We start from the raw sequence: 23,279 nt of genomic DNA, 5'->3' as shown, positions 1-23,279 counted from the left end.
TTGAGACTCAATGAGGCTTTGCTTGGATAAATAATTGACACCGGTATTTGCATATACACACACAGACGTAGATCCCCTCCCCCTCGCCCCCGTGAAGACTTTTCAGGCTGTTAGCGAGCACCAATGAAGGTCGGCGCGGGCAGCATCACGCCCGATCGCCTTTGTCTTCCTCCATCACTGATACTTTACACACCGCACCAGCTACACGTTTAGAGCTGCACACGCCCATGACAGAGGCAGGGCTTACACGTACATCCTTATCTGTGCCCGTATTTGTATATATATAAAGATGTCCCACTGTATGCGTACAATAATGATTACACTCCGTGCAGAACTGGGTGGTGCTGGAGAGAGGGAGGAATGGGGTGGGGAGGGTGCAAGAGAGAGGGGAGGCACGGCCGCGCACGCGCCGATGGGATGGAGGGGAGCGAGGATGGAGGGGGAACGAGGGAGGGGTGTGGGGAGGGAGCCTCTCACTGCCTGACGTCACGGCTTCGCCATTTCACAGGGAGAGGAGGCGGCGTGTCTCTCCATTCTGCCCGTCTTCTGTCGGCTGCCTGCAACGCTAGCGGGCCCTGCCTGCCTCTCTCAACCCCCTCCCCCGCCAACCTTGCCTGGGATCCCTACTCTCATCCGCTCGCGTTTTACATCTTTCCTTTTTTTTGTATATACTTAATCTTTCAAATATTATTTAATTAAGACGAAAAAAATACATATAGCACCAACGGATTTGGATACGGAGAGAGAGAAGGGGCAATATACAAAGGAGAAGAGTGCGTGTTGCGAGAGAGGCAAAGGGAGGGGGGGAAAATAAGATATCTTTTCATGATTTAAGAATTTTATTTGCAAAAAAAAAAATCGGCCGCGTCGTGCGCTCGCTTTTTTTTCGCGTCGAGACGTCGGCTCGAGATCTGGCGGCGAAGATTTTTCGCATTCGTCGGAGCGGAACGTCGGAACGAGAGGATTTATAGCGAATCGCGAATACAACAGCAGCATCAGCAGCATCGGGCAGCGCCGTCCGCCAGCATGGGATGTACTTTGAGCGCAGAGGAGAGGGCCGCCATAGAGCGCAGTAAGCATCTCGAGAAAATGATCAAAGAGGATGGCATCAGCGCCGCCAAAGATGTCAAGCTGCTTCTGCTCGGTGAGAATGGCACTCGGCGCCAGCTGGCACCACCAACCAACCACCATCACTTACCACCATCAATACCACCATCAAACTATCAACCATCAACAGCCACTCATTGCACCGACATTCAGACGTGACCGATCAGCACGATGGTGCGTTCGTCGCGAAGTCGCGTGCACGATTTTGTAAACTGCGGGCGCAGCATTCTGGACACGTTTGCATGCACGATGCGGTGTCTGTCGGCTTTACCCCTTCCCCTCTTTGTGCGAGTGATTTCTTTCTTTCTCCCCCAATTGCCTTTTGTCCCTCGTTTTATATGCGGTGAAAGAAAACGAAAAAAAATATCCTCCCCCGTGGGTTTTTTTTCGTTGGTGTTTGTTGCTCATACGTATTTTTGTAATTTTTATTTTTTATTTTACAGGCGCTGGAGAATCTGGAAAAAGCACCATTGTGAAGCAAATGAAGTGAGTAAGCATCGACCGCACAGAGGATGTGTGTTTTTTTTGTTACAAATTGTGTTTTGCGTGTGTGTGCATACGGGTGTGTGCGTGTGTGCGTCTCAGAGATGGAAGGTGGGAATGGGTGGGAATGGGTGGGTCCCCCCCGTATCTACCCCCCCCCCTGCCCCTTGTATAAAAAAATATATATATAATTGCGTGTTTTTTGCATCTCTACTCCGCCATATTAACCGGATCCGCCCGAATCACAAGCCAAGCTAACGTGCGCACGCACGAGAACGAGAAATTCCGAATACTGGCGATTAAAATAACAATGATAATACTAAAAGGCAGAGCCAGATGGAGGGAGCCCGAAAGAAAGGGAGGGATGTGGAGAAAGACGACAGAGGGAGGGGCGCTGGGCTGGAAGAAGGAACGGATGGGGAGGGGGTGGCGAGAATGAGCGAACAGAGGAAGGCGGGAGTGGGATACGAGGGAGCCAAATCAAGCAGCCCCCTTGCAAATGGCTTCATATTGAACTGTAGAGAGTGCGGCTTTCCATAAATAAATACATCGCCTATTAACGGTATCTACAAATGGTATTAGGGCAACAAAAGTCTGCGGAATCGAATGCTGGTGCTTGACGAGTGAGCGGCTTGCGATCGCGTGAATGGATTCCCGGGGCCGGCAGGCGCACGATGAACGTTGGTGGGAAGCGGCAAAACACGCGAACGTAGCAGTGATTGTGTTATTACACAGCTGGTGCGATGGGGAGAGTCTCAATAATTCGATTTGGGTGGTGACGGTGGGGGGGGGGGTGTTGGATGCGTGCGCGCGTGTGTGTGTGGGGTTGGATGGCTGAGTGCGTGGGTGGGTGGGTGTGGGTGGTTGTGGGTGCTTTGTTAGATTGGGGCGGTTTTGTGGACGGGCGAATGTGGTCGTTCAAGGAGGAGGAGGAGGTGGTAAGGTGGATGATAGAGAACGATTTCATAGACGCACACCTTTTGTAACACGACTGGCAAAATGGCTGCGGCGGTGTACGGTCACACGCGAGTTCGCCATGCCGTGGTTTCAGCACCCGTGTGTGTGTGGACAGCGCCCGCGTCCTCTCGCTCATCGCACGGAACCGATTGGCGGGCAGGCGACTGTTTACGACTCATGGCGAGAGAGAGAGGCCGCCCTGAATTCAACATGAACCGCATCGCACAGCCACGTACCCCCGTCGAAGCAGCACGTTTAAAACGCGCGTATGCTACGTTGACAGCAGTGAAAGGCGATTGCGATTACGCTGAACGCTGTGCGCTTTCACCTGTTGAGCTGTGTCCTAAATGCAATGGCCAATTGCGGTGAGCGGAGGGACAATTGCAATCTAATTTGGATGCGTAGCGTGATCATTGCAACCGCATCTCAAGGCGCTCAGCACATTTGGCTTTGTGTATCACGGAGAACGAAGGCGCATATACACCGCGATTTAAGAGACGAGACGATAGTAGGTACAGGGAGAAGGGAAATGCCTTGATTTTGCACTTGAACAGGGGCCAGGGAGTAGACAACACGGGTATGGGGGAGCGAGTTCCAGAATATGGAGGTAGCAGAGAAGGAATGATGTTTCACTGGTTGGTCTGAAAGAAGGTCTTGGTTGCTGGAGCAGAGAGAGTGAGCACGCGAAGCAGTGAGGTGAGATGAGGAATAGAGGGAGATGGGGGGCGTGTGGAGGGGGAGTCGAGTGAGAGTGTTAGTCCATGGGTGACCGCTCGGCTTTGGGTGGCGGTGGACTTGTCATCGCGCCCGCAAATCTCCCATGACACCCATTTTAAAGGGACGCAAATGAGCGTAAAAAAAAAACCCCGGCAGCTAATCCATTCCGTGGGTAATCTGCAGTGCATACCTTTTCCTCGAGCATCTCGGACAACAAAATATATATTTTATGTAAAAGCCGATTGGGTTTAATGACCCACGGCGTCTATCGGCAGTAAACATATCAAAACGTGCGCGTCTCCCCCTAATGTATCCAACATATCCACCCCATTTAGCCTATAGACTGCTGAGGCGAGTGCCGTTAGCGAGAATCGTTGTAGGCCAGTTTCAGGCGAGGCTGACCGATCTAGAATAGGCCCGCCCACTCGCTTTAATAATACTAGTGTTGGTTACGCGTGATCAGGAATCGAACCCGGATCTCTGGAATCATGGAACCGAGACAGTGACGAACACACTGCGCATACGTATCAATGGAGAAGACCATGCTAAACAAAATATCGCCCATTGCATCACCCCGTGGACCGCCATGGGACAAACGTTTGTAGCGAGCAACCGATTGAGAATCCTGGCGCGACTCACGTGTGTGAGTGGATAATGTAGTCAACGCCACGCCCGGACACACAATACGCACACCCGCACAGGACACTTTCGAGATGTTATCCAGCAATACGATTTGGTGTCGCCGACACTTCTCAATTCATGCATTTCACTGTAATAACAGAGCTGGACAAAGGCTCTGTCTGCGCCTTGCTCTGCCTCTGGGTGGAGGGATTGCACTGTGTGCCTGGCATTCCAAGACGCTGCATTTCTCATTAAATCGCGTTCCGTGTCCGCTGGCTCTGCTGGTCGTTGCCACACGAGGCAGTCCTGTGCAAGAGGTGAAGGGCTTTGGGGTTGCAGAGGTGGGGGGGGGGCCTCTGTGCAATATTCGCCGACATGTTGCATACGTGCTATTATTGTTTACCCAAGTCTCACAAGACAATTCGCCATGCAATCCAATTCGACTGTAAGGCTCGCTAACCAAATGTTAGCGAGCACCCTAACGGGGTTATTATTGCAACCGTCACTAAAAAAAAACCGGCTCGACTCACTGCAACACGTAAATATGTAATTTATTCAGAATATGGATTGAAAATATATTGATGCTATTTTATAGACGACTGTTCTGTATGAATGTTTAAGTAGCCAATCGGAGATGAATATGAATAGCGACTCATTTACCTAATGTGCCACAATACTGTGATAATATCATCCATACTGGGTGGCGCAGTATTGGTTAAGTTAAAATCTCGGTCGGAGTTCGACACGGCCCATAATCCCCGTTGGGATAGGTAAATTCACTACCACCACATCGCAAGAAGTTAGTTCAACAATCGCCGTTATATAGAAATACTGGCTTCCGTCATAGGAATGTGGAATTACTACCACTGGCTCATGGGGACCAGCGAGTGAGACGGGAGCCACCCCGTTGCTCCAACACGTCCTGCTTTCATGTTTGCACAGTCATCTTCATTAACGCGTGCCTTGCAGAAATATTTTCTGTGCATATCCTCCACCCCCTGCCCCCCCCTCATACAATGAACAAAGCAAGAATACGGATAGTTAACTGGACGGTGAATTATGTGAGGACACGTATGGGCCGACTTTACGGCATGACAATCCAGCAAAATACCGTCTACATTATTTAGCCGTACCAACGGGAAGAAAGAACGCCTATAAATAGCTTACGAAGATATTACCCAACGCAACCTCACCACGCCCTACTGCGCTATTACGTGGTGAGAGCTCTCTTTTGTTAAGATGCTTTTTGTTGTTGTTTAATAATGCAGAGTCTCGGTAGCGTCTTGGGGCATTAGGAATCGCAATGAATGGCAAATGGCATCCGGAGTGTGCGTGTGTTTATGGAGCCCACTGAGGATTCCAGAGGCTCAGGGGTTCAAGACATGCGGGGTGGATGATGCAGCGGTGTCGATTTTTTATATATTTTTCGTAACATTTAAATTTTAAAAACGTAATGTCCTCTACATGGATGATATAGTATGTTTCCCACGACTTATTAAACAGGCAAAACCCCACTGAAATTTCTTGCAAGGGAGACTTGAGAGATAGCCTACACCGTGACAACGTCCTGGGTTCGATTACTGCCCATGTACATTGATAGCAATTAGTATCAGCTGAAGTACAACATGAGCACCTGGCATGATGACGCTGACCAACCCGCCCACCCCTTCACATACCTCGCTGACTTTCACAAAGAGCTCACGAGCAGCACTTGTCTTGACAGTCGGTAATGCTAACCAGGGAATATTTTTTTTAATGTGTGTAACATGCAGTGTACGTGCGTGCGTTATTGTTAATTAGCTAACTATTCATGCCAATGCAGCGCAAATGAAAGGGCGTTGCGGGGGTTCTGAAATGGACAGCTCCTTGTCTTGCCCATACCCCAGTGGTTATTAAGCCTTGCATGAAGGAAAACACAGGGAAAGCAGTCGGGTGCGAGCGTCTTTATAACAACAGCTTCTCCTTCAACTAATTCAATAACATTTGATATTTTCTGTTGAAGGATTCAACGTATTGGTTTTCTTTAGAGAGGTGCATAGCGCATTATTAGTCCCCGACAAACTCATTTCAGCTTGAATGTCGTTTGAGAGCATCGGCGTTAAAGGCATCACATCAGCCCACCATAGCTTTCACCTTTATCGTCTGAAGTCTCCTCATACAGCAGTGCACTGAATAATAGTACATATATTACACTTGTAATGCTCACAGAATCAGAATCTTTATGTGGACAGTATTCGCTCGCCCTTGTCGAGAGAGAACGACTCAAGAGTGGGCGAGGACCCGCAGACAAGCAGCAAGTCGACCACGTGGTGAGCCTTAGCCAACAACTGTCCAAGCTCTGCAGTCCTATAAATAAATATATATTGTATCGAGTGTTTTTATATTCACGCAATTTTCATTCAATTGACCAGTAGGCAGCCCTCGCCTCCTTTACCGGTCCTCTACATTCCCACATTCCTGTCGTGGGTTGGGGGAAGGACCTCCAATTAATATTTGACACAAATATAAGGTATGTGTCCCTGCCCCTGTGGTACTTGATCAATTGTAAGCACGTAATACGTTATATATAACGCAGTTCATGTGTACATTGTGGAATATCTAAGTACTGTTGTGCATTACACTGACTCACCACCGGTAACGTTTGTGTTGTTTTGATGCTTTCAAACTCTGCTGTTTGCTAAATGGCATTGCCAGAGTGCACAGCGTGATGAAAATTGACTTTTAAGGAGGCCGTGATTCCATTCGCAAACAACAGGACAATGTCATGGCTGACATCTTACATTTGTACATTTGTATTATTTTAACTGACCAGGTAGAAAAGTGGTTGTAGTAACCAGTTCGCTATCAGAAAGCTCTTCGTCTCTGTTAAGTAGAGCAAAATGAAAAACAACTTGTGTCTAGTCAACAGTGGTTCTTGACACTGTCCTGTACCATCGGAGTATGGAATTTCCACCACTTTCTCAGTGTACCATGAATGAAGATGAGCACTGCCCTATTATTAATTTGATAGAGAAATCACTTAAAAAGAATTGATGTGAAAGAAATCATTGCTATATATTGTTTTTACGTTTCATTGATGTCTGCTTAGCAGTGCATGCAAAACAACTGTTCAAATATCCGGAATGAGACATTGGACTTGCTACTACAAGGCTACCATTGAGACTCACACTGCCGTATGTTTGGCACATTTGTGAAGTCGGTGATGCTCACCGATACATTTTTCCAATGAAAGCTGAGAAACTCGAAACGACAGGAACTCTTAAAATGTTATTGACGGAAAAGGCCTCAACGACTCCACTGTCCTGTGTGTGTGGTCGGCTGAGCCCTGCTCTTGAAATATTGCTCACATAAAAGTTATGAAGCATTTACTCCCTCCCCGTGTAACAAACCAGCTCATGGTGATTAGTCTTCAATTTCTTGCAACAGGACACCGAACACGGTGATGTGTGTGTGTGTGCGCGCGTGCGTGTGTGTGGTAACTGGTGTCATAGCTGTTTGTGCACCGTGCAACGAACCCGGCGCTCTGAGATTGATTCTTTGACACGGCTTAAACTCAATGATATCAAATGATATCTGAAGTGCAGGCCTTCTTCGAGGTTGATTCAGCCCTAAAATAGCACCTTGAGCAGGTGTGTAAACATTAGCATAGGCATGGTTCTGGCCACACCACCGCTTCATACGATGTGCCGACTTTATATGTGCTCACTAAAAGTCTGTAAAACCTATAGGAGGGAATCTTTGTCGTTGTGTAGGGAGAGGGGTGACACAATTGGTTCACGTACAGCGTTATGCTCCTGACCACCTCGGTTTAGTTTCTGGTCATGCATGAGATTGACAGCGTATGGTATCTGAACCTATCCTGGATCTCCCCGATGTTGACCTATCCGTAAATGAGTACCCGATATTAACATTAGTATCCAATGTTAACATCAGGTGCTGTGAGGACAAAGGTGATCACATGCAATTCTTTGGGTGCAGTACGGGGCTTAAAAGGTGTTCGCTAATGCAACTTGCTCCTGCAATGTGTAATTATAATGGAACATTCTATCGTGTGTGCAAAAGTAAAACGGTACAAGGTGCAGATCTGAAATATCTTGTTCACACCACTCCACCAGGGCGACTCCGCCTTGCGTGTCTATGTGTCTCTCTATTCAAGCAATGCAAATTTATATTAAAAATTCTGGATTTAGTTTTTACTTGTTGCAGTAATATTAACATTCTAAATGAGATGCACTGCACGCAATATGTATATATATAGAGGAGCAGGTGGCAACACTAAATAACCGATCTCTCATGTCAAAGGGTAATGTCCCAGAAGGTAAACACTGGCCCCCATAAATCAAAGTTCACTTTGGGGAGATATTTCTCAGACTGGCAAGAGACTTTCGTCTCCATCATGGTGTGTTTTATTGAACTGCTGTGCAACCCATCGTGGTCTATGCACAATGTGACACGCAGACACAGACGTGGCTTGTTAATACAATAAACACGGGTCGTGGCCTCGCAGTCCCCCCCCCCCCTCTCTGTCCTTCCTTTGTCCCGGGCACGTGTCAGGAGCAAGCACGTGTCGAACATCTGCCTGCACTGCATTATTACAACGCCAATTTGTGGCGATTTCATTCATTTCAAACAGATGTCCGTGGCGAAGCATTCAAATCGATAGAACGTGGAAAATGTATTGCTCGGCAACCTCAGATCTTTACGCTCACCGCCCATATTCGCGCTCACTTGTCCCTGTGTGCAAGACGTAATGCGTTTCAGAATGTTCCATCAGTGGTCAGCATAATAAACAAAATGCTACGTGTGTGTACGTGTGTGTACGTGTGTCACATGACACCCTGGACAACACCCTTTCGCACGAGATGTTCCGCCGCAAGAGATTACGCAGGTTACTTATTTTTAGCGAGGTGAAATAAAATAAAATCAAAACAAATGGCGGGGGAAAAAAGAGGTTAAACGCTGCGCCGTTTCTAGAGGTGGGTGGAAACACAACTAAAAATGATACGAAGGAATGCATGAATAGATGTGGACTGAGTGAATAGCCAGACCCATGTGCGGGCGCAACTGTTGTGCAGTAAAGCTTGTAATGAGAAGAGGTGTTTCAACACGTACTTTTGAACCCTTGGAGCAGTCAGGTGTGTAAATTGACACTCGAGTGAATGTTAACCATAGCCACCATTCAACCCTGTACCCTTGTAGGCATGTTCGTGCTGGAATATCCCCAGCATTGCAAGAGGTTTGCCGCTGCCCGGCATTGTACATGTGTTTGTATGGGATGTGTATTGCAGCCCATTTTTTTTCGTTCTATGAAGGCCTCCTCCGTGCACCTTGGGTGCAACGCTGTCGAGATGTTAACTACCTCGCCTCGTGTACGGGAAGTCGCGGGTTCATTCCTGACCCTGACAATGCCCGTATATTTGGAGTGTGCATGTTCTCCCCGTGGTCGCATGGATTTTTTTTCTCCGGGTCCTCCAGTTTCTCCCTCCACATTTAGAAACGTGTGTTTAAAGCAGTGGTTCTTAACCTTTACTGCAGCCTTGCGCACCCCTTTGGTTCTCAATCGTAATTGTTTATGTTAATAAATACATAGGTTTGATGAAACTAAATCGTTGTACTTATGTGCCCATGCTTTCTATAAAAATATCTGGCCATGTCTCGAACCCCCAGACAGGGCATCTCACACCCCCAGACAGGGCATCTCGCACCCACAGACAGGGCATCTCAAACCCCCAGAGAGGGCATCTCACACCCCCGAGAGGGCATCTCAAACCCCCAGACAGGGCATCTCACACCCCCAGAGAGGCCATCTCACACCCCCAGAGAGGGCATCTCTCACCCCCAGAGAGGGCATCTCACACCCCCGAGAGGGCATCTCACACCCCCAGACAGGGCATCTCACACCCCCAGACAGGGCATCTCACACCCCCAGAGAGGGCATCTCACACCCCCAGAGAGGGCATCTCACACCCCCAGACAGGGCATCTCAAACCCCCAGAGAGGGCATCTCGCACCCACAGACAGGGCATCTCACACCCTCAGACAGGGCATCTCGCACCCACAGACAGGGCATCTCACACCCCCAGAGAGGGCATCTCACACCCCCAGAGAGGGCATCTCACACCCCCAGAGAGGGCATCTCACACCCCCAGACAGGGCATCTCACACCCCCAGACAGGGCATCTCACACCCCCAGAGAGGGCATCTCACACCCCCAGAGAGGGCATCTCACACCCCCAGACAGGGCATCTCAAACCCCCAGACAGGGCATCTCACACCCCCAGAGAGGCCATCTCACACCCCCAGAGAGGGCATCTCTCACCCCCAGAGAGGGCATCTCACACCCCCGAGAGGGCATCTCACACCCCCAGACAGGGCATCTCACACCCCCAGACAGGGCATCTCACACCCCCAGAGAGGGCATCTCACACCCCCAGAGAGGGCATCTCACACCCCCAGACAGGGCATCTCAAACCCCCAGAGAGGGCATCTCGCACCCACAGACAGGGCATCTCACACCCTCAGACAGGGCATCTCGCACCCACAGACAGGGCATCTCACACCCCCAGAGAGGGCATCTCACACCCCCAGAGAGGACATCTCACACCCCCAGAGAGGGCATCTCACACCTCCAGACAGGGCATCTCACACCCCCAGAGAGGGCATCTCACACCCCCAGAGAGGGCATCTCACACCCCCAGACAGGGCATCTCACACCCCCAGAGAGGGCATCTCACACCCCCAGAGAGGGCATCTCACACCCCCAGACAGGGCATCTCACACCCCCAGAGAGGGAATCTCACACCCCCAGAGAGGGCATCTTTCACCCCCAGACAGGGCATCTCACACCCCCAGAGAGGGCATCTCACACCCCCAGACAGGGCATCTCACACCCCCAGAGAGGGCATCTCACACCTCCAGACAGGGCATCTCACACCCCCAGACAGGGCATCTCACACCCCCAGAGAGGGCATCTCACACCCGCAGAGAGGGCATCTCACACCCCCAGACAGGGCATCTCACACCCTCAGAGAGGGCATCTCTTACCCCCAGACAGGGCATCTCACACCCCCAGAGAGGGCATCTCTCACCCCCAGAGAGGGCATCTCACACCCCCAGAGAGGGCATCTCACACCCCCAGACAGGGCATCTCACACCCCCAGAGAGGGCATCTCACACCCACAGAGGGCATCTCACACCCCCAGAGAGGGCATCTCACACCCACAGACAGGGCATATCACACCCCCAGGGGGTGCAGGGTGCACCCCAGGTTAAGAAGATCCACTGATTTTAGAGAATTTGGCTGCCATACAATTCCACGTGATAAGCCACTTAATTAAATTATCATTTGTGGTCAGGTCCCTTCTCAAAAAGAACTATGTAGCTCAGTGGGCCTTATGTGGTAAAATAAAAAAAAAGTTAACTTTACTTTACATTGTGGATCATGGGGGATGTTTTTTTTCTACCATACTTCACCAATGCTGGTCAATGCGGGTTCGTGAAGTCGGGTGGAGTGCAGAAGAACAAATTCATTTCGTCTCATATTTTTACATTAATAGCGAATAATAATAACTGTTACATTGATGTAATTTTCACACTAAAATTATCATTGATATTACAGTGATAGTTTACATTTAACCATATTAAAAAAAAAGAAAACCTTTGTTGTCTTATTGTGTCTCCTCAGCCACGGCAGGGTAGAGAATTAATAATTCCAGCAATGTTCTACAGACTCAAAAGTGATGCCGCATTGGGGGTTGACCCCCAAGAGACACATTGTGGATTTCTCTCAAGTCCAGATGTTCAGATGCATTGATTACAGTAAATAATCCTGCCCACGATAAATGCATCAAATGTTGTAGTGGCGAGAATCGGATATTTATGATATACACAAATGCTGTGCCAACGTGTTGCGTTCAGGCTGATGGAGCAAATAACACACAAAGTACAAAGGAGACGCAAAAAGGAACGAATACAAACGAGACACGAGGAGAGAGGTCACGCGAACTCCAAATATACAGGCATCAGGGTCGGATTTGGGATGGGGATCGAACCCACAACCCACTGCGTTCCAGATGAGGAAGATGGCATCTCGCCATCACGCCACCCGGCTTGGGAGGAGGGTGGTAGAGCTGTCATGTGAGGGGCCACCGTGAGAGTGATACGCCGTGCAGCAGAGTGAACTTGGGTGGGCCAATGGGACATTTGGTGGTGCAGGGCCCACCCAGGCCACCCTGGTGCCGGCCCTGGTGGTTGCTGCCGGGGGCAGTACACAGTGGGAAACCAGTGGCATTGGTTGCTCTTAATCAATAAAATATCTCGAAGCTCAATCTACCTGCTGGATTTCTATGTGTAGGATGTTGTCCATAAAATCAGCCTTATCATGACTCACCCAACTTCCTGTGATTATCTTCGCTTGTAGCTGGTTTGAGAATGAATGTATATTAGTAAATGATGACATGATGATCATGGGCATTTATCCTTTACCAGTTTATAGCGCAGTATCTCAACGTTGCGCAGCCGGTAGCAAATATTTTTTAATTAGCAAAAAAGTTTCAAAGAAAAATATATATGGATTCATGCATTCATTATTCCAAATGCAAATTTGTTTGATAAAAATGAACATTGACGTAATGGTGTTAGTAATCGAGATGTCGACATCTACACGCAAGTCATGCTTTGTTGTTATGTCACTGCCAATATACCGTGGGGAATGCTGTAGCCCTGTAATGACTTGCTCACTCCACTGCTGAATGAGCTCTCGAGAGCCCCGGCCAGAGGTTATTCGGTGTACTCTTTCACCCACACTTTACGCCACCACATACAACGTGCTGATAGACCGTGGCGCTCCCATTCAAACTGCTGGTTGGGCAGTGGCAGGGAAGTAAAAAAATTAACCCGTAAAAACAAAGTTTTTCACTATAAATCCTTTATATGCGTGGAGGCTAGAGTCCTCTCGTCCTCTGGCTTGAGATGGCTGCCACCTATGGGTCAGATGATTGCCTGCCACCATTAAGCAATTGGTAGTTAAATATAATTTTCTTTTTTTCCTTAAAAGTGTTAAATTTTGGAAGAAAAAAATTCACAAAAATAAATTGTCACGCACAACGAGTCTGTGTGCAAAATGTCAGCTCGATTGGATCACGGGAAGTGGGTTAAAAAACGACCGAAAGATTTGCACGGTCGTAAGCGCGCAAGCAAGCAAGTGAACTTAATATAAAGGATTTAAAAATGACTAAACTTGACAATTGTTTCTACTGCCACGCTGGGATATTTAATTGGTGGCCTCTGGATGACTTTGCTGTTTTTTCCCGGATTTTTCTGTTGCGCGTAGTCACTTTAAGATGTTTCTTGTTCATGTTTTTGTTTGTTGCGGTTGCACCCGATTCAATAGCCGCATGGCTCGCAGGGCTATACCTAATAAATAAACTGAAACAAGTCCAGTAATAGGTTTTTACCCTTTCAACTGGTACAAAAACTGACACCTTTATACAAGGCATCATGTTTGCAATAACCACAACACAAGCAGTCAAAATGCAAACAAAAAGAAACAACTCTGATGATGATTTTTTGTACCAGTTGAAAGGGTAAAAACCTATTACTATATCTTCTTGGTTCTTTCGGTAAAGTCACGTAGAAGGGAAGTAATAAAATAATACAAATAAAACATAATAAAATAATTCTCACGACGTTTCGGCCACAACGCAAGCAGCCGTCCTCAGGTGAGGACAGGTGAGGACGGCTGGTTGCGTTGTGGCCGAAACGTCCTGAGAATTATTTTATTATGTTTTATTTTTATTATTTTATTACTTCCCTTCTACGTGACTTTACCGAAAGAACCAAGAAGATGAATCCCTGCAGTCACGAAAGCTTTAAATCGAAACCTATTACTATATTTTGCCACTGGTAAAGGAGATGTCTCATAAGTGAAACAAGTCCGTTGTGCAAACCATTACACCGAGGTAGCAAGCATCGCATCGCGCCGATGAGCGTGTCCGTAACCGTGGCTCCCTCCCATGTCGGAGGTGCTCACTGACCCAGCAATTCATTATGGAAGCACACGCACGTGGGCCGGCGTTTGCCTGTGACATCCCCTCGCCTTAATGGAGCCGTGTCGCGTTGCCAGGATGTGTGAGGAAACACGATAGAGGTAATAGTCGAGGCAAGTAAGTTGCAGTCGATCACACAATGTTAAGTAGTTCCATTCGTCTTTGTGGATGTGACACGGGAAATGTTCCACTCTGCTCCATTGTAAATGATCGCGTTGTCCTTGGCCACACACTTGCACGGGACATTCACAGGAAGGTAGAGAGGCACAGAAAATATGTTGGAACCTGAACGTGCATAAATATGCATTTACTCATCCCTCACATTAACATGGCCACTTCCGTGCCCTCGTCTTGGAGGCCGCTCTACGAGCTTACTTTTACATACTAATCCCTCACATTAACATGATGCTAATCCCTCACATTAACATAGCCACTTCCGTGCCCTCGTCGAGAAGGCCACTCTCTTCCTATCTTACAGTTGCATGATAATTTATCACATTAACATCACTAGCCCCGGCCACTTCTTTATGACCCTTGAGCTACACCCATTTCAACCCTTTTAAAACAGTCTGCCTCAGCAGCAGCAGACCACGCTTTCCCACCTGATGATGGACACTTGTGTTGCGCCCGAAACGTCGTCATTTATTTTATTTTCTACCTACGTGACTTTACCGAAATAACCAAAGAGTATGGACTACTGCAGTCACGAAAGCTTCAAATCAAGATGAATTTACTCTGATAGACATTTATTGTTTTAGTGGTGCCATTATTATTTTAGACGCCCTTATTCAAGCTGCAGCTAGATAAAGACCTCCCCGTGACATTTGGATCATGCGCGGGTTGGTTGACCATACTTCACCTCACTGGTTTGTGCAGGTTAGTGAGGAGAGAAATCCGGGACCGGTTCAGGTATTCCCCTCTGCCGATGTTGTCGCGAGCCAGGATTTGACCTTGGATCGATGGTTTCACAGCACAGTGCACTAACCAGAACACCACCACTTCCGCATACGTTGATTCAATTAATTAATTATCGTTGATTAATTATAGTATGTACTCTAAAATAAGAAAATGGCCAACCAAAGTCATGGATTCATGATCACGTTTTTTGTTGTTGCGAAAACCAAACGCCGATGGATTTACAAAACCTATTTACCGTATGTAATTTTAAACTGGTACATTCCTGCAAAATGCATTTGTTTAAGGACATTTTTGTAGCTACTGGGTTGAATCTATTAGTGGTGTAATAATCTGTGCCCCATAGCACGATAATAAAAAAAAATACGTGGGAAATGAATGACACACAAATAAAACAAAATTGAGCCCAAATGTTGGATATACGTGCTCTCTCCACAGCCGTTTACATTTTGCTTCTTTAAGTGGCACAGGATATATATATATGTGTGTGTGTAAAGGCAATCAGCGTGGTTAATATCGCTGGGCCACATTAATTTATTCACTTTCAATAATGACACTCGTGGCACGTGCAATCAGCGCAGCGCCAAGCTGTGACCGCACTGAGTGATCAAAGATTAAACGAGACCGATCAGCAGCTGGGCAAGACTTGGTGCTCACTGTATTATTCACTTTTATTTCTTCTTACCCAGCTAAGCATGCAGGTCACCCTATCCCTGTTGTGCTTGTGCATGCACCGTATGAATATGGAACGTGACCTCAATGCATACGTACGTATGTCGAACTTCTTTCGCATCTCTACATGCATATGTATATATTGGAATTTATACAGCACTCTTATTTCAGTTTTAAGGGAACAACACATTCCTGCGGAGGGAGCTGGTAGGAACGTTGGGTTGCTCGGTCAATGGCCAGGGTCAACGGCGGCGTGGTGTATTCCGCAAATATGCCCGACTGTGAAGGTTAAACGTTGAGTTTTATAAGGGCACCACGGGGTGACCAGCCCCTCCCCACCCAGCCCCACCCCTCCCACCCCCCACCCAGCCCCACCCTCCCCACCCAGCCCCTCCTCACCCTCCCCACCCAGCCCCTCCCCACCCTCCCCTCCCCACCCAGCCCCACCCTCCCCACCCAGTCCCTCCCTCTCCACCCTCCCCTCCCCACCCAGCCCCTCTCTCCCCACCCAGCCCCTCCCCACCCTCCCCTCTCCACCCAGCCCCACCCTTCCCATTTTTGCATGCACGACAGATGGACGGACACAATAATCCCCTGTGGGCTGGTGGAACCAGGAGGTTCCTACCAGTACAAGCTGGGCAGCAGAGAAGCCGAGTGATTCTCATGCTGGCTCCTGAGTCGGTTTGCATCGAAGCTCAGTATGCATTTTTGCAAAGCATTAATGGTAAAACGTGCACGAAATAATAACTTGGGTTTGTATTTACACGTATTAATAAACAACAAACATAGAGAAGTCATCCGTCAACCGTTTGGCTTTTAAGACCATTATTATTCAGCCTCATTTGTTTAAGCAAGCAATGTCTGGACCAGTTGTGACATTCTGGGTCTCATCAGTAAGTTTCAGGCTTGCTAAACAAATGCTGCCAGCATGCCAGATGTTGCTCGCAAAAGCACTCCATCATTTAATCACGTGTTAAACAAGCCTGACGCTGCTGATTTAGTCCCAGGAGGTTGAACCCAACATTTTGCTTGCTTCATGAAATGCCGCTGGATAATAAAAGCCTGGGAAACCAAATAGGCTGATGGGATAAAATATTGTTATGTGCACGAGGAGAAACAGAGCGGAGTTCTACTTTTATTTGCAAGTGCCTCGCTCATCATCACTACCACTCCGTAATGTTTTGTAGTTAGTTATCAAAGGACACCGTTTACACCACCAACAACAACAACAACGTGGGCAGCGAATACCTGTTTGGCATCAGTCATGGAACACGCCCTAAATATGAAAATTACAAGGAATTGTTTGTTTTTAATGTTTAAGTCAGCTCCTGCTAGAGCTCAACTATAACACACACGTACGATTTGTAATTAGTGTCAACACGCTCTCCCCTGTTCAATCAGCCCTATACATATTTTATAACAGACAACCCCGTTTACACCATTGGAACCTCATTTGCCAGTAAAATGCTCGCCCCGAGCTCTCATACTCTGATGGTGCATTGTCTTTGAGTTGTGCGCCTTTTGGCGTCATCTGGTCCAACCCATGTGAGACTAGGCTCTAAGGAAAGCTGTCTCGGGTGTGGACCAATCAACTTCAAGGACAGTGCATATCATTATCAGAGTTATGTTTTTTGTTTGCATTATGACTGCAGGTATTGTGCTCTATGCAAACATGACTCCTTGTAAAAAAAGGTGTCAGTTTTGTTGCCAGATAGAAGGGTAAAAAACAATTATTAGACAACCCCGTATTATAAGGTCCGGCTTTTCAAGTGGCAGCTCTGCGTCGTCATCGGCAGCCAAGTTCTATCCACTGCTAGATATTCGGCCCCCAAAGGTCTCCATCAACCCTCGGTTCTCACGACGCAACAATCCGTCTGTCCGGCTGCCCCTTGCCGCAAGCCGATATCAGCGCTCCATCTCTTCGCGGCAGACGTCACCATTTGGCGTGTGGAACGTTACGAGAAATCAAAGTGTCGTGGATATGCGTTGCGGATAATGAAAACCCCCAAAAAAATCAACGCATTCGTCATTAACATAGCAACAAATATACAAGAGGTGGATGTTTTGTCAAGGTGCCCTTCTTTATAGCGCGTGAAATGTTACCTTTTAAAGGGAATGTTATTGACGAAGCAGCCGTTGATGGTTTGCTTTGTGTTAACTGTGTTTGTGCTCTACTTCCAACGCACAATAATTGGTTTCATGGGATAATGCAGTGCTTGTGTTGCTCATGGTTCGTGTTTTAAGACTATCTGATTAATCCGATTGCCTTAAAAATATTCCTCCTCACCACGTAGAACGGCTGATTTGCCTGTGCATTGATTTTTTTACTGAAACCTGCACTCTGCTGTGGATGAACATCGACTACAATTGCAGCAACAAGAACAGATATTGATCTAATTTTACTGGAGACGCGCACTTTAAACGAGCAGCAATTGTTACACGAAGGGACGTCATACGTGTTTTTTTTGTAAGTTTTGTTTAAAAGCTCGCTTAACGTTATGATGCCGTGAAGATCAGTGCCAAAGAACCCGTGCGCGGCTGCGCAAGGCAATTGAAGCGTCAAATCGTCGTCACGTCCGACACGACGCACGCACTGGGCCAACCGGGGGGGTCACGTGGCCGTTGCCAATATCGGCACCATTTTGAAATAGGTTGTCAAAGGGGCCGTCCGTAAGTGACGTCACCCGATTTTGGACGATTTTGACCCCCCCCCCCTCTCTCGTCACACGGCGTCACAAAAAGTTAGACCCCCCCCCCCCTTCAAATATGACGTCACAAAGCTCTGCCCCCCCCCCCCAAAAAAAATATGCTTCAAATCGCTTTAACCTATTGTCACTGTAGTGCTTATTTAATGCGGCGCTGCACTCTGATGTTGTAGGAAAAAAACATTTATTAAAACGTCTATTTAATTAAGTAGAACGTGTTGTCTATATTTATTTAAAATTGCGCATTTTTATGTGAAGTCACATTTCTCAAACCTCTCCCTCCCCCTCGTCACACATCGTCACAAATGTCTGACCCCCCCCCCTCCCCCCTAGGTGCGTGACGTCATTTATGGACGGCCCCTAATGTGCGCAGAATTCGCGAGCGCGCGTGAATCGGCAGCCACCGCACGGCCCGGAATGTGTAAAGGTCGACTGTGCTATGCAATGATTTGTGCTGAACCCAGCACGCCTGCGTTTGACAGCCTGCCATGACTAACATCATCAGGAGCCATTGCTATCTAAAGTGGTCCTGGGTTATCCCCTCAACGCTCTGCACTGCCTTGCTTGGTGAAGTGTCAATCTTGATTTGAAGCTTTCGTGACTGCAGGAATCTATGCTCTTTGGTTCGATCGCAACACAAGCGGTCGTCCTCAGGCGAAAAAAATATAATTGAGCAGTGGAACGTCGTGATTTATTTTATTTTATACCTACGTGACTTTACCGAAAAAGCCAAAGAGTTTGGTGAAGTATGGTTAAACAACCCCTATGAATGACACAGATGTGGCGCTGGCGATGGGCTGTATTTTTTTGACAAACTAAACCGATGTTGGAGACACAGAATGTAAATAATGGTAATAAACATCGGTAGGTACATGCAATGGTATATATATATATATAATACGTTATATTGCATGTAAAACAACCGCGTTATATTCCATTATTTGTTGTATTTGTTTCTTTTAAAGTGAACACACTGTCTACCGTGATTGGTATTAATCTTAATTTTTGGAGCTTTCGTGACTGCAGGAATTATTCTTTGGTTCTTTCGGTTAAGTCACGTCTAAAGATAAAATAATGAATTAAAATAATAGCGACGTTTCGATTGCAACACAAGTAATCATCATCAGGCATAAGAGAAATAGCAACAAAAATCTAACTAGAAAACTATAGACAGACATACAAGCAGACAGACATCACAAGGACACACAGAGAGAGGACACATATCGGCACAGAGAGAGGGGTCGTTTCTGTGACGGTCCCTTAAATATAGGGAGGGGGGGCGGGGACGGAGAGAGGGAGGGGGCAGAGAAAATTAGCATATCAATGAGTGGACGGCAACGTGTTGCTGCGGCGCAAGTAAGATGACGTGCCACGTCGTCATGACGTGCCACGTCGTCATCTTACTTGCGCCGCAGCAACACGTTTGCTATTTATCTTATGCCTGATGATGATTGCTTGTGTTGCAATCGAAACGTCGCTATTATTTTAATTCATTATTTTATCTTTAGACGTGACTTAACCGAAAGAACCAAAGAATAAAGTGATTGGTATTTCTTATTTATTCTCTGCATCAGCCAACGCATGACAATGTAGCCAAAGCTGTCCAGCTGGCTGGTGGTTGGGAGTGGTGGGGTGAGAGTGGTAGGGTGGGGTGGGTGGGGGTGGTGGGGTGGGAGTGGTGGGGTGAGAGTGGTGGGGTGAGAGTGGTGGGGTGAGAGTGGTGGGGTGAGAGTGGTGGGGTGAGAGTGGTGGGGTGAGAGTGGTGGGGTGAGAGTGGTGGGGTGAGAGTGGTGGGGTGAGAGTGGTGGGGTGAGAGTGGTGGGGTGAGAGTGGTGGGGTGAGAGTGGTGGGGTGAGAGTGGTGGGGTGAGAGTGGTGGGGTGAGAGTGGTGGGGTGAGAGTAGTCGGGTGGGATGGTGGGGTGGGAGTGGTGGGGGTGGTGGGGTGGGAGTGGTGGGGTGGCAGTGGTGGGGTGGGGTGGGAGTGGTCGGGTGGGGTGTGTGGGAGTGATGGGGAGGATTGGATGGGGGTGGTGGGGTGGGTTGCTGGGGTGGGGGTGGTGGGGTGGGAGTGGTGGCGCGGTGGGGTGGCAGTGGTGGGGTGGGGTGGCAGTGGTGGGGTGGGGTGTGTGGGAGTGATGGGGAGGATTGGATGGGGGTGGTGGGGTGGATTGCTGGGGTGGGGGTGGTGGGGTGGGAGTGGTGGGGTGGGGTGGGTGGGGGTGGTGGAGTGGGAGTGGTGGGGTGGGAGTGGTGGGGTGGTGGGGTGGGGGTGGCGCGGTGGAAGTGGTGGGGTGGGTGTGTGTGGGAGTGATGGGGTGGATTTGGTGGGGGTGGTGGGGTAGGTGGCTGTGGTGGGGGTGGTGGGGTGGGAGTGGTGGGGTGGGGGTGGGGGTGGTGGGGTGGGTTGCTGGGGTGGGGGTGGTGGGGTGGGAGTGATGGGGTGGGGTGGATTGCGGTGGTGGGGTGGCAGTAGTGGGGTGGGGTGTGTGGGAGTGATGGGGTGGATTGGGTGGGAGTGGTGGGGTGGGAGTGGTGGGGTGGATTGGGTGGGGGTGGTGGTTGGTGGTTGTGTGGGAGTGACGTGGTGCCCTCATGAAGGACATTTGTCTTCCTCGTTACAATTGTCACTGTACTCCCAGCGAATGTTGCCAATTTGAGGAATCCGGCGAGTCGACACGCACCGCCACACAGCATCGGCTGATGGCACAGACCTTGTAACCATTGAATCTATTTTTACGTCCAAGTTTCGTTTAATACGATAGAGGGGGGAAAAACTCTTATAAGGGTTTTTTTTGTACATTCTGCTCTTGAGTGATCTTTTGATAATTATTCAATCGCATGGCAAGGACAATGGTGCGCCTACGGATATCAGTTCTATCTTGGGGTTTTTGGGTGACACGACCAGATTAATGTACAGTCCTTTGTCAACCCACTGCAGGATGAAGCCCTCCCTCCCCTTTACCGTGTCTGTTAAAGTGGTGGTTTGACCTTACTTGACCTCGCTGGTCAGTACAGATTGGTGAAGGGGGGAGGGTCCCTGAGGACTGATTTGGATAACGCTCTCCATTTAACGTTAACCGTTGCCGGGAATTGAACTCGAGTTGCCAGATTCATACCGCTCTTCCCTGATTCTGGATGAACGTGGATTCAAATAAAAGTTATTGCGATTTTGTTCAGCGGTGGTAGTTTTCTTTAGGTCTTTAGGGGCATGTGAATTTTGCATTGACGAACAAAGTGGAATAAATTTAAATGTCGATGTAAAGCTTTCGTGACTGCAGGGATTCATCTTCTTGGTTCTTTCGGTAAAGTCACGTAGAAGGGAAGTAATAAAATAATAAAAAATAAAACATAATAAAATAATTCTCACGACGTTTCGGCCACAACCCAGCTTAACTATACGCTCCAAGCTCGTGTGCTGTTTCATTCAGACGCTGTCTCCCCGACAGACCTGGTTTTCACCTGAGGACGGCTGCTTGCGTTGTGGCCGAAACGTCGTGAGAATTATTTTATTATGTTTTATTTTTATTATTTTATTACTTCCCTTCTACGTGACTTTACCGAAAGAACCAAGAAGAGAGTGGAATAACTCGGATCTCCAGAATAAACACCTCCATTCGAGATCCAAATATCATCGCACCTGCTGGCTCTCGCATTCCTCCTCAGAGACACCAGCCGGCGGTGGAACGATCAACCGCATCAGAGCATCCACAGACCGATGCGTGCGTCTCCTTCATGTATAGAAAATTAAAGATAAGCCGCAGGAGTGCGGCTGTGCCCATGCAACCCAAACTGTGGACCGTAGATTAAAAACACTGTAGGCTGCTGCTCCTTCAACGGAGAAATCCCCTCCTAGCTATCAGAACTAGACATTGGTATTTAGCTCATGCACAGATTGCCATCATACGCGAGAATAGTTACCAAATAGGTGTAATGAGCCGTCGTGATAATCCATTCGTGCCCTCGCGAATGACGTGTCGAATCACACCTGTGAGAATGGAGTTTCTTGGTTTGTACACAATGTATGAAATGGGTTCATGAGATCCCCCCCTCTACTGCTGCTGCTGGAGGCCGCTACATTTTCCCAGGTAGAAAGAAAATTGTTGAACCGTGACATTTCATCGAATTGCGTGGAGAGTGAATCTCTACAGGGCCTAGTATTACCATGCCAACCCTAAAATTCACCCAGAATGCTAAACGTTTCAGATAACAAGCTTGACATCACAGCAATTACATGACTGTTTAATAGCTTTACTTAAACATTAACTAAGATCAACTATCCGCTTCGTAATGCATGTCCACGGCAAACCCTTTGCTGTGGCCCTTCATTTTAAGGACATTGTAATCCCCTGAGGGTGGATGGTAAAGATCGGAGGTCAAAGGTGGTCAAGCGGGGTCAACGGTTGCAATCTTTATCTGCTTGTGGCATAAAACACCTTCAGATATGTATCACAAATCTGCACAAACTCCCTTCCGCTGTGTGCTTCGGATTAAATCCAATCGCTTGCAACTATTTTTAAAATATATATATATATTTGTACGTGTTGTATTTATTGTGTTTTTTCGGCTGCTTGAATCTTCCACTGAAACGTGTTGGGGTTTTTGTTCCTGGCATGAACGACAACACCGTCTGGTGGTCAGCAGAGAGTTGGAAGGGAAAAAATATCTCTGAAGAGACACGTTTAATTTTAAACCTCGCAACGCTTTGATTAGAGCAACACTCGGCAGAGAAGGGTGGCAAATGACAAGTTCCTCCGGAAAGAAATGTAACAGTCCCTAGTAGAGGTGTTTTGGGTTAGATCGCGTTAATATAAATGTGTCGTTAAACCCGCCACCAACCGACACAGCGAATTAGTAAGGTTTGTCACGTGAACAGAACGTGCCAATTCGTTACAAGTACACCACACCGGTGTGTTGGAGAGTAAATCCACAACATTTACAATTTGAGTAGCACGACGTTTTGCAAGTAATTACAACGAGCAGTCATCAATTTAAAGCTTCTTTCGTGACTGCAGGGATTCATCTTCTTGGTTCTTTCGGTAAAGTCGCCACGTAGAA

General features: G+C 47.9%; 1 protein-coding gene across 1 annotated transcript in view; it reads left to right on the top strand.

The window, feature by feature from the left end:
- Window positions 1-480: 480 nt before the first annotated feature.
- The window catches only part of GNAO1 (G protein subunit alpha o1), a 131,567-nt gene continuing 108,768 nt past the window's right edge, over window positions 481-23,279 (top strand). The window contains exons 1-2 of the mRNA XM_078606573.1: window positions 481-1,144; window positions 1,551-1,593. Of these exons, the coding sequence (XP_078462699.1) occupies window positions 1,027-1,144; window positions 1,551-1,593 (161 nt within the window). The 5' untranslated portion in view covers window positions 481-1,026. The remainder of the gene's footprint in view (window positions 1,145-1,550; window positions 1,594-23,279) is intronic.

This window comes from Lampetra planeri, chromosome 26, assembly GCF_965212315.1.
Source record: "Lampetra planeri chromosome 26, kcLamPlan1.2.h2, whole genome shotgun sequence".
NCBI classification, from domain to species: Eukaryota; Metazoa; Chordata; class Hyperoartia; order Petromyzontiformes; family Petromyzontidae; genus Lampetra; species Lampetra planeri.
This window is presented reverse-complemented; position numbering and strand designations above follow the sequence as displayed.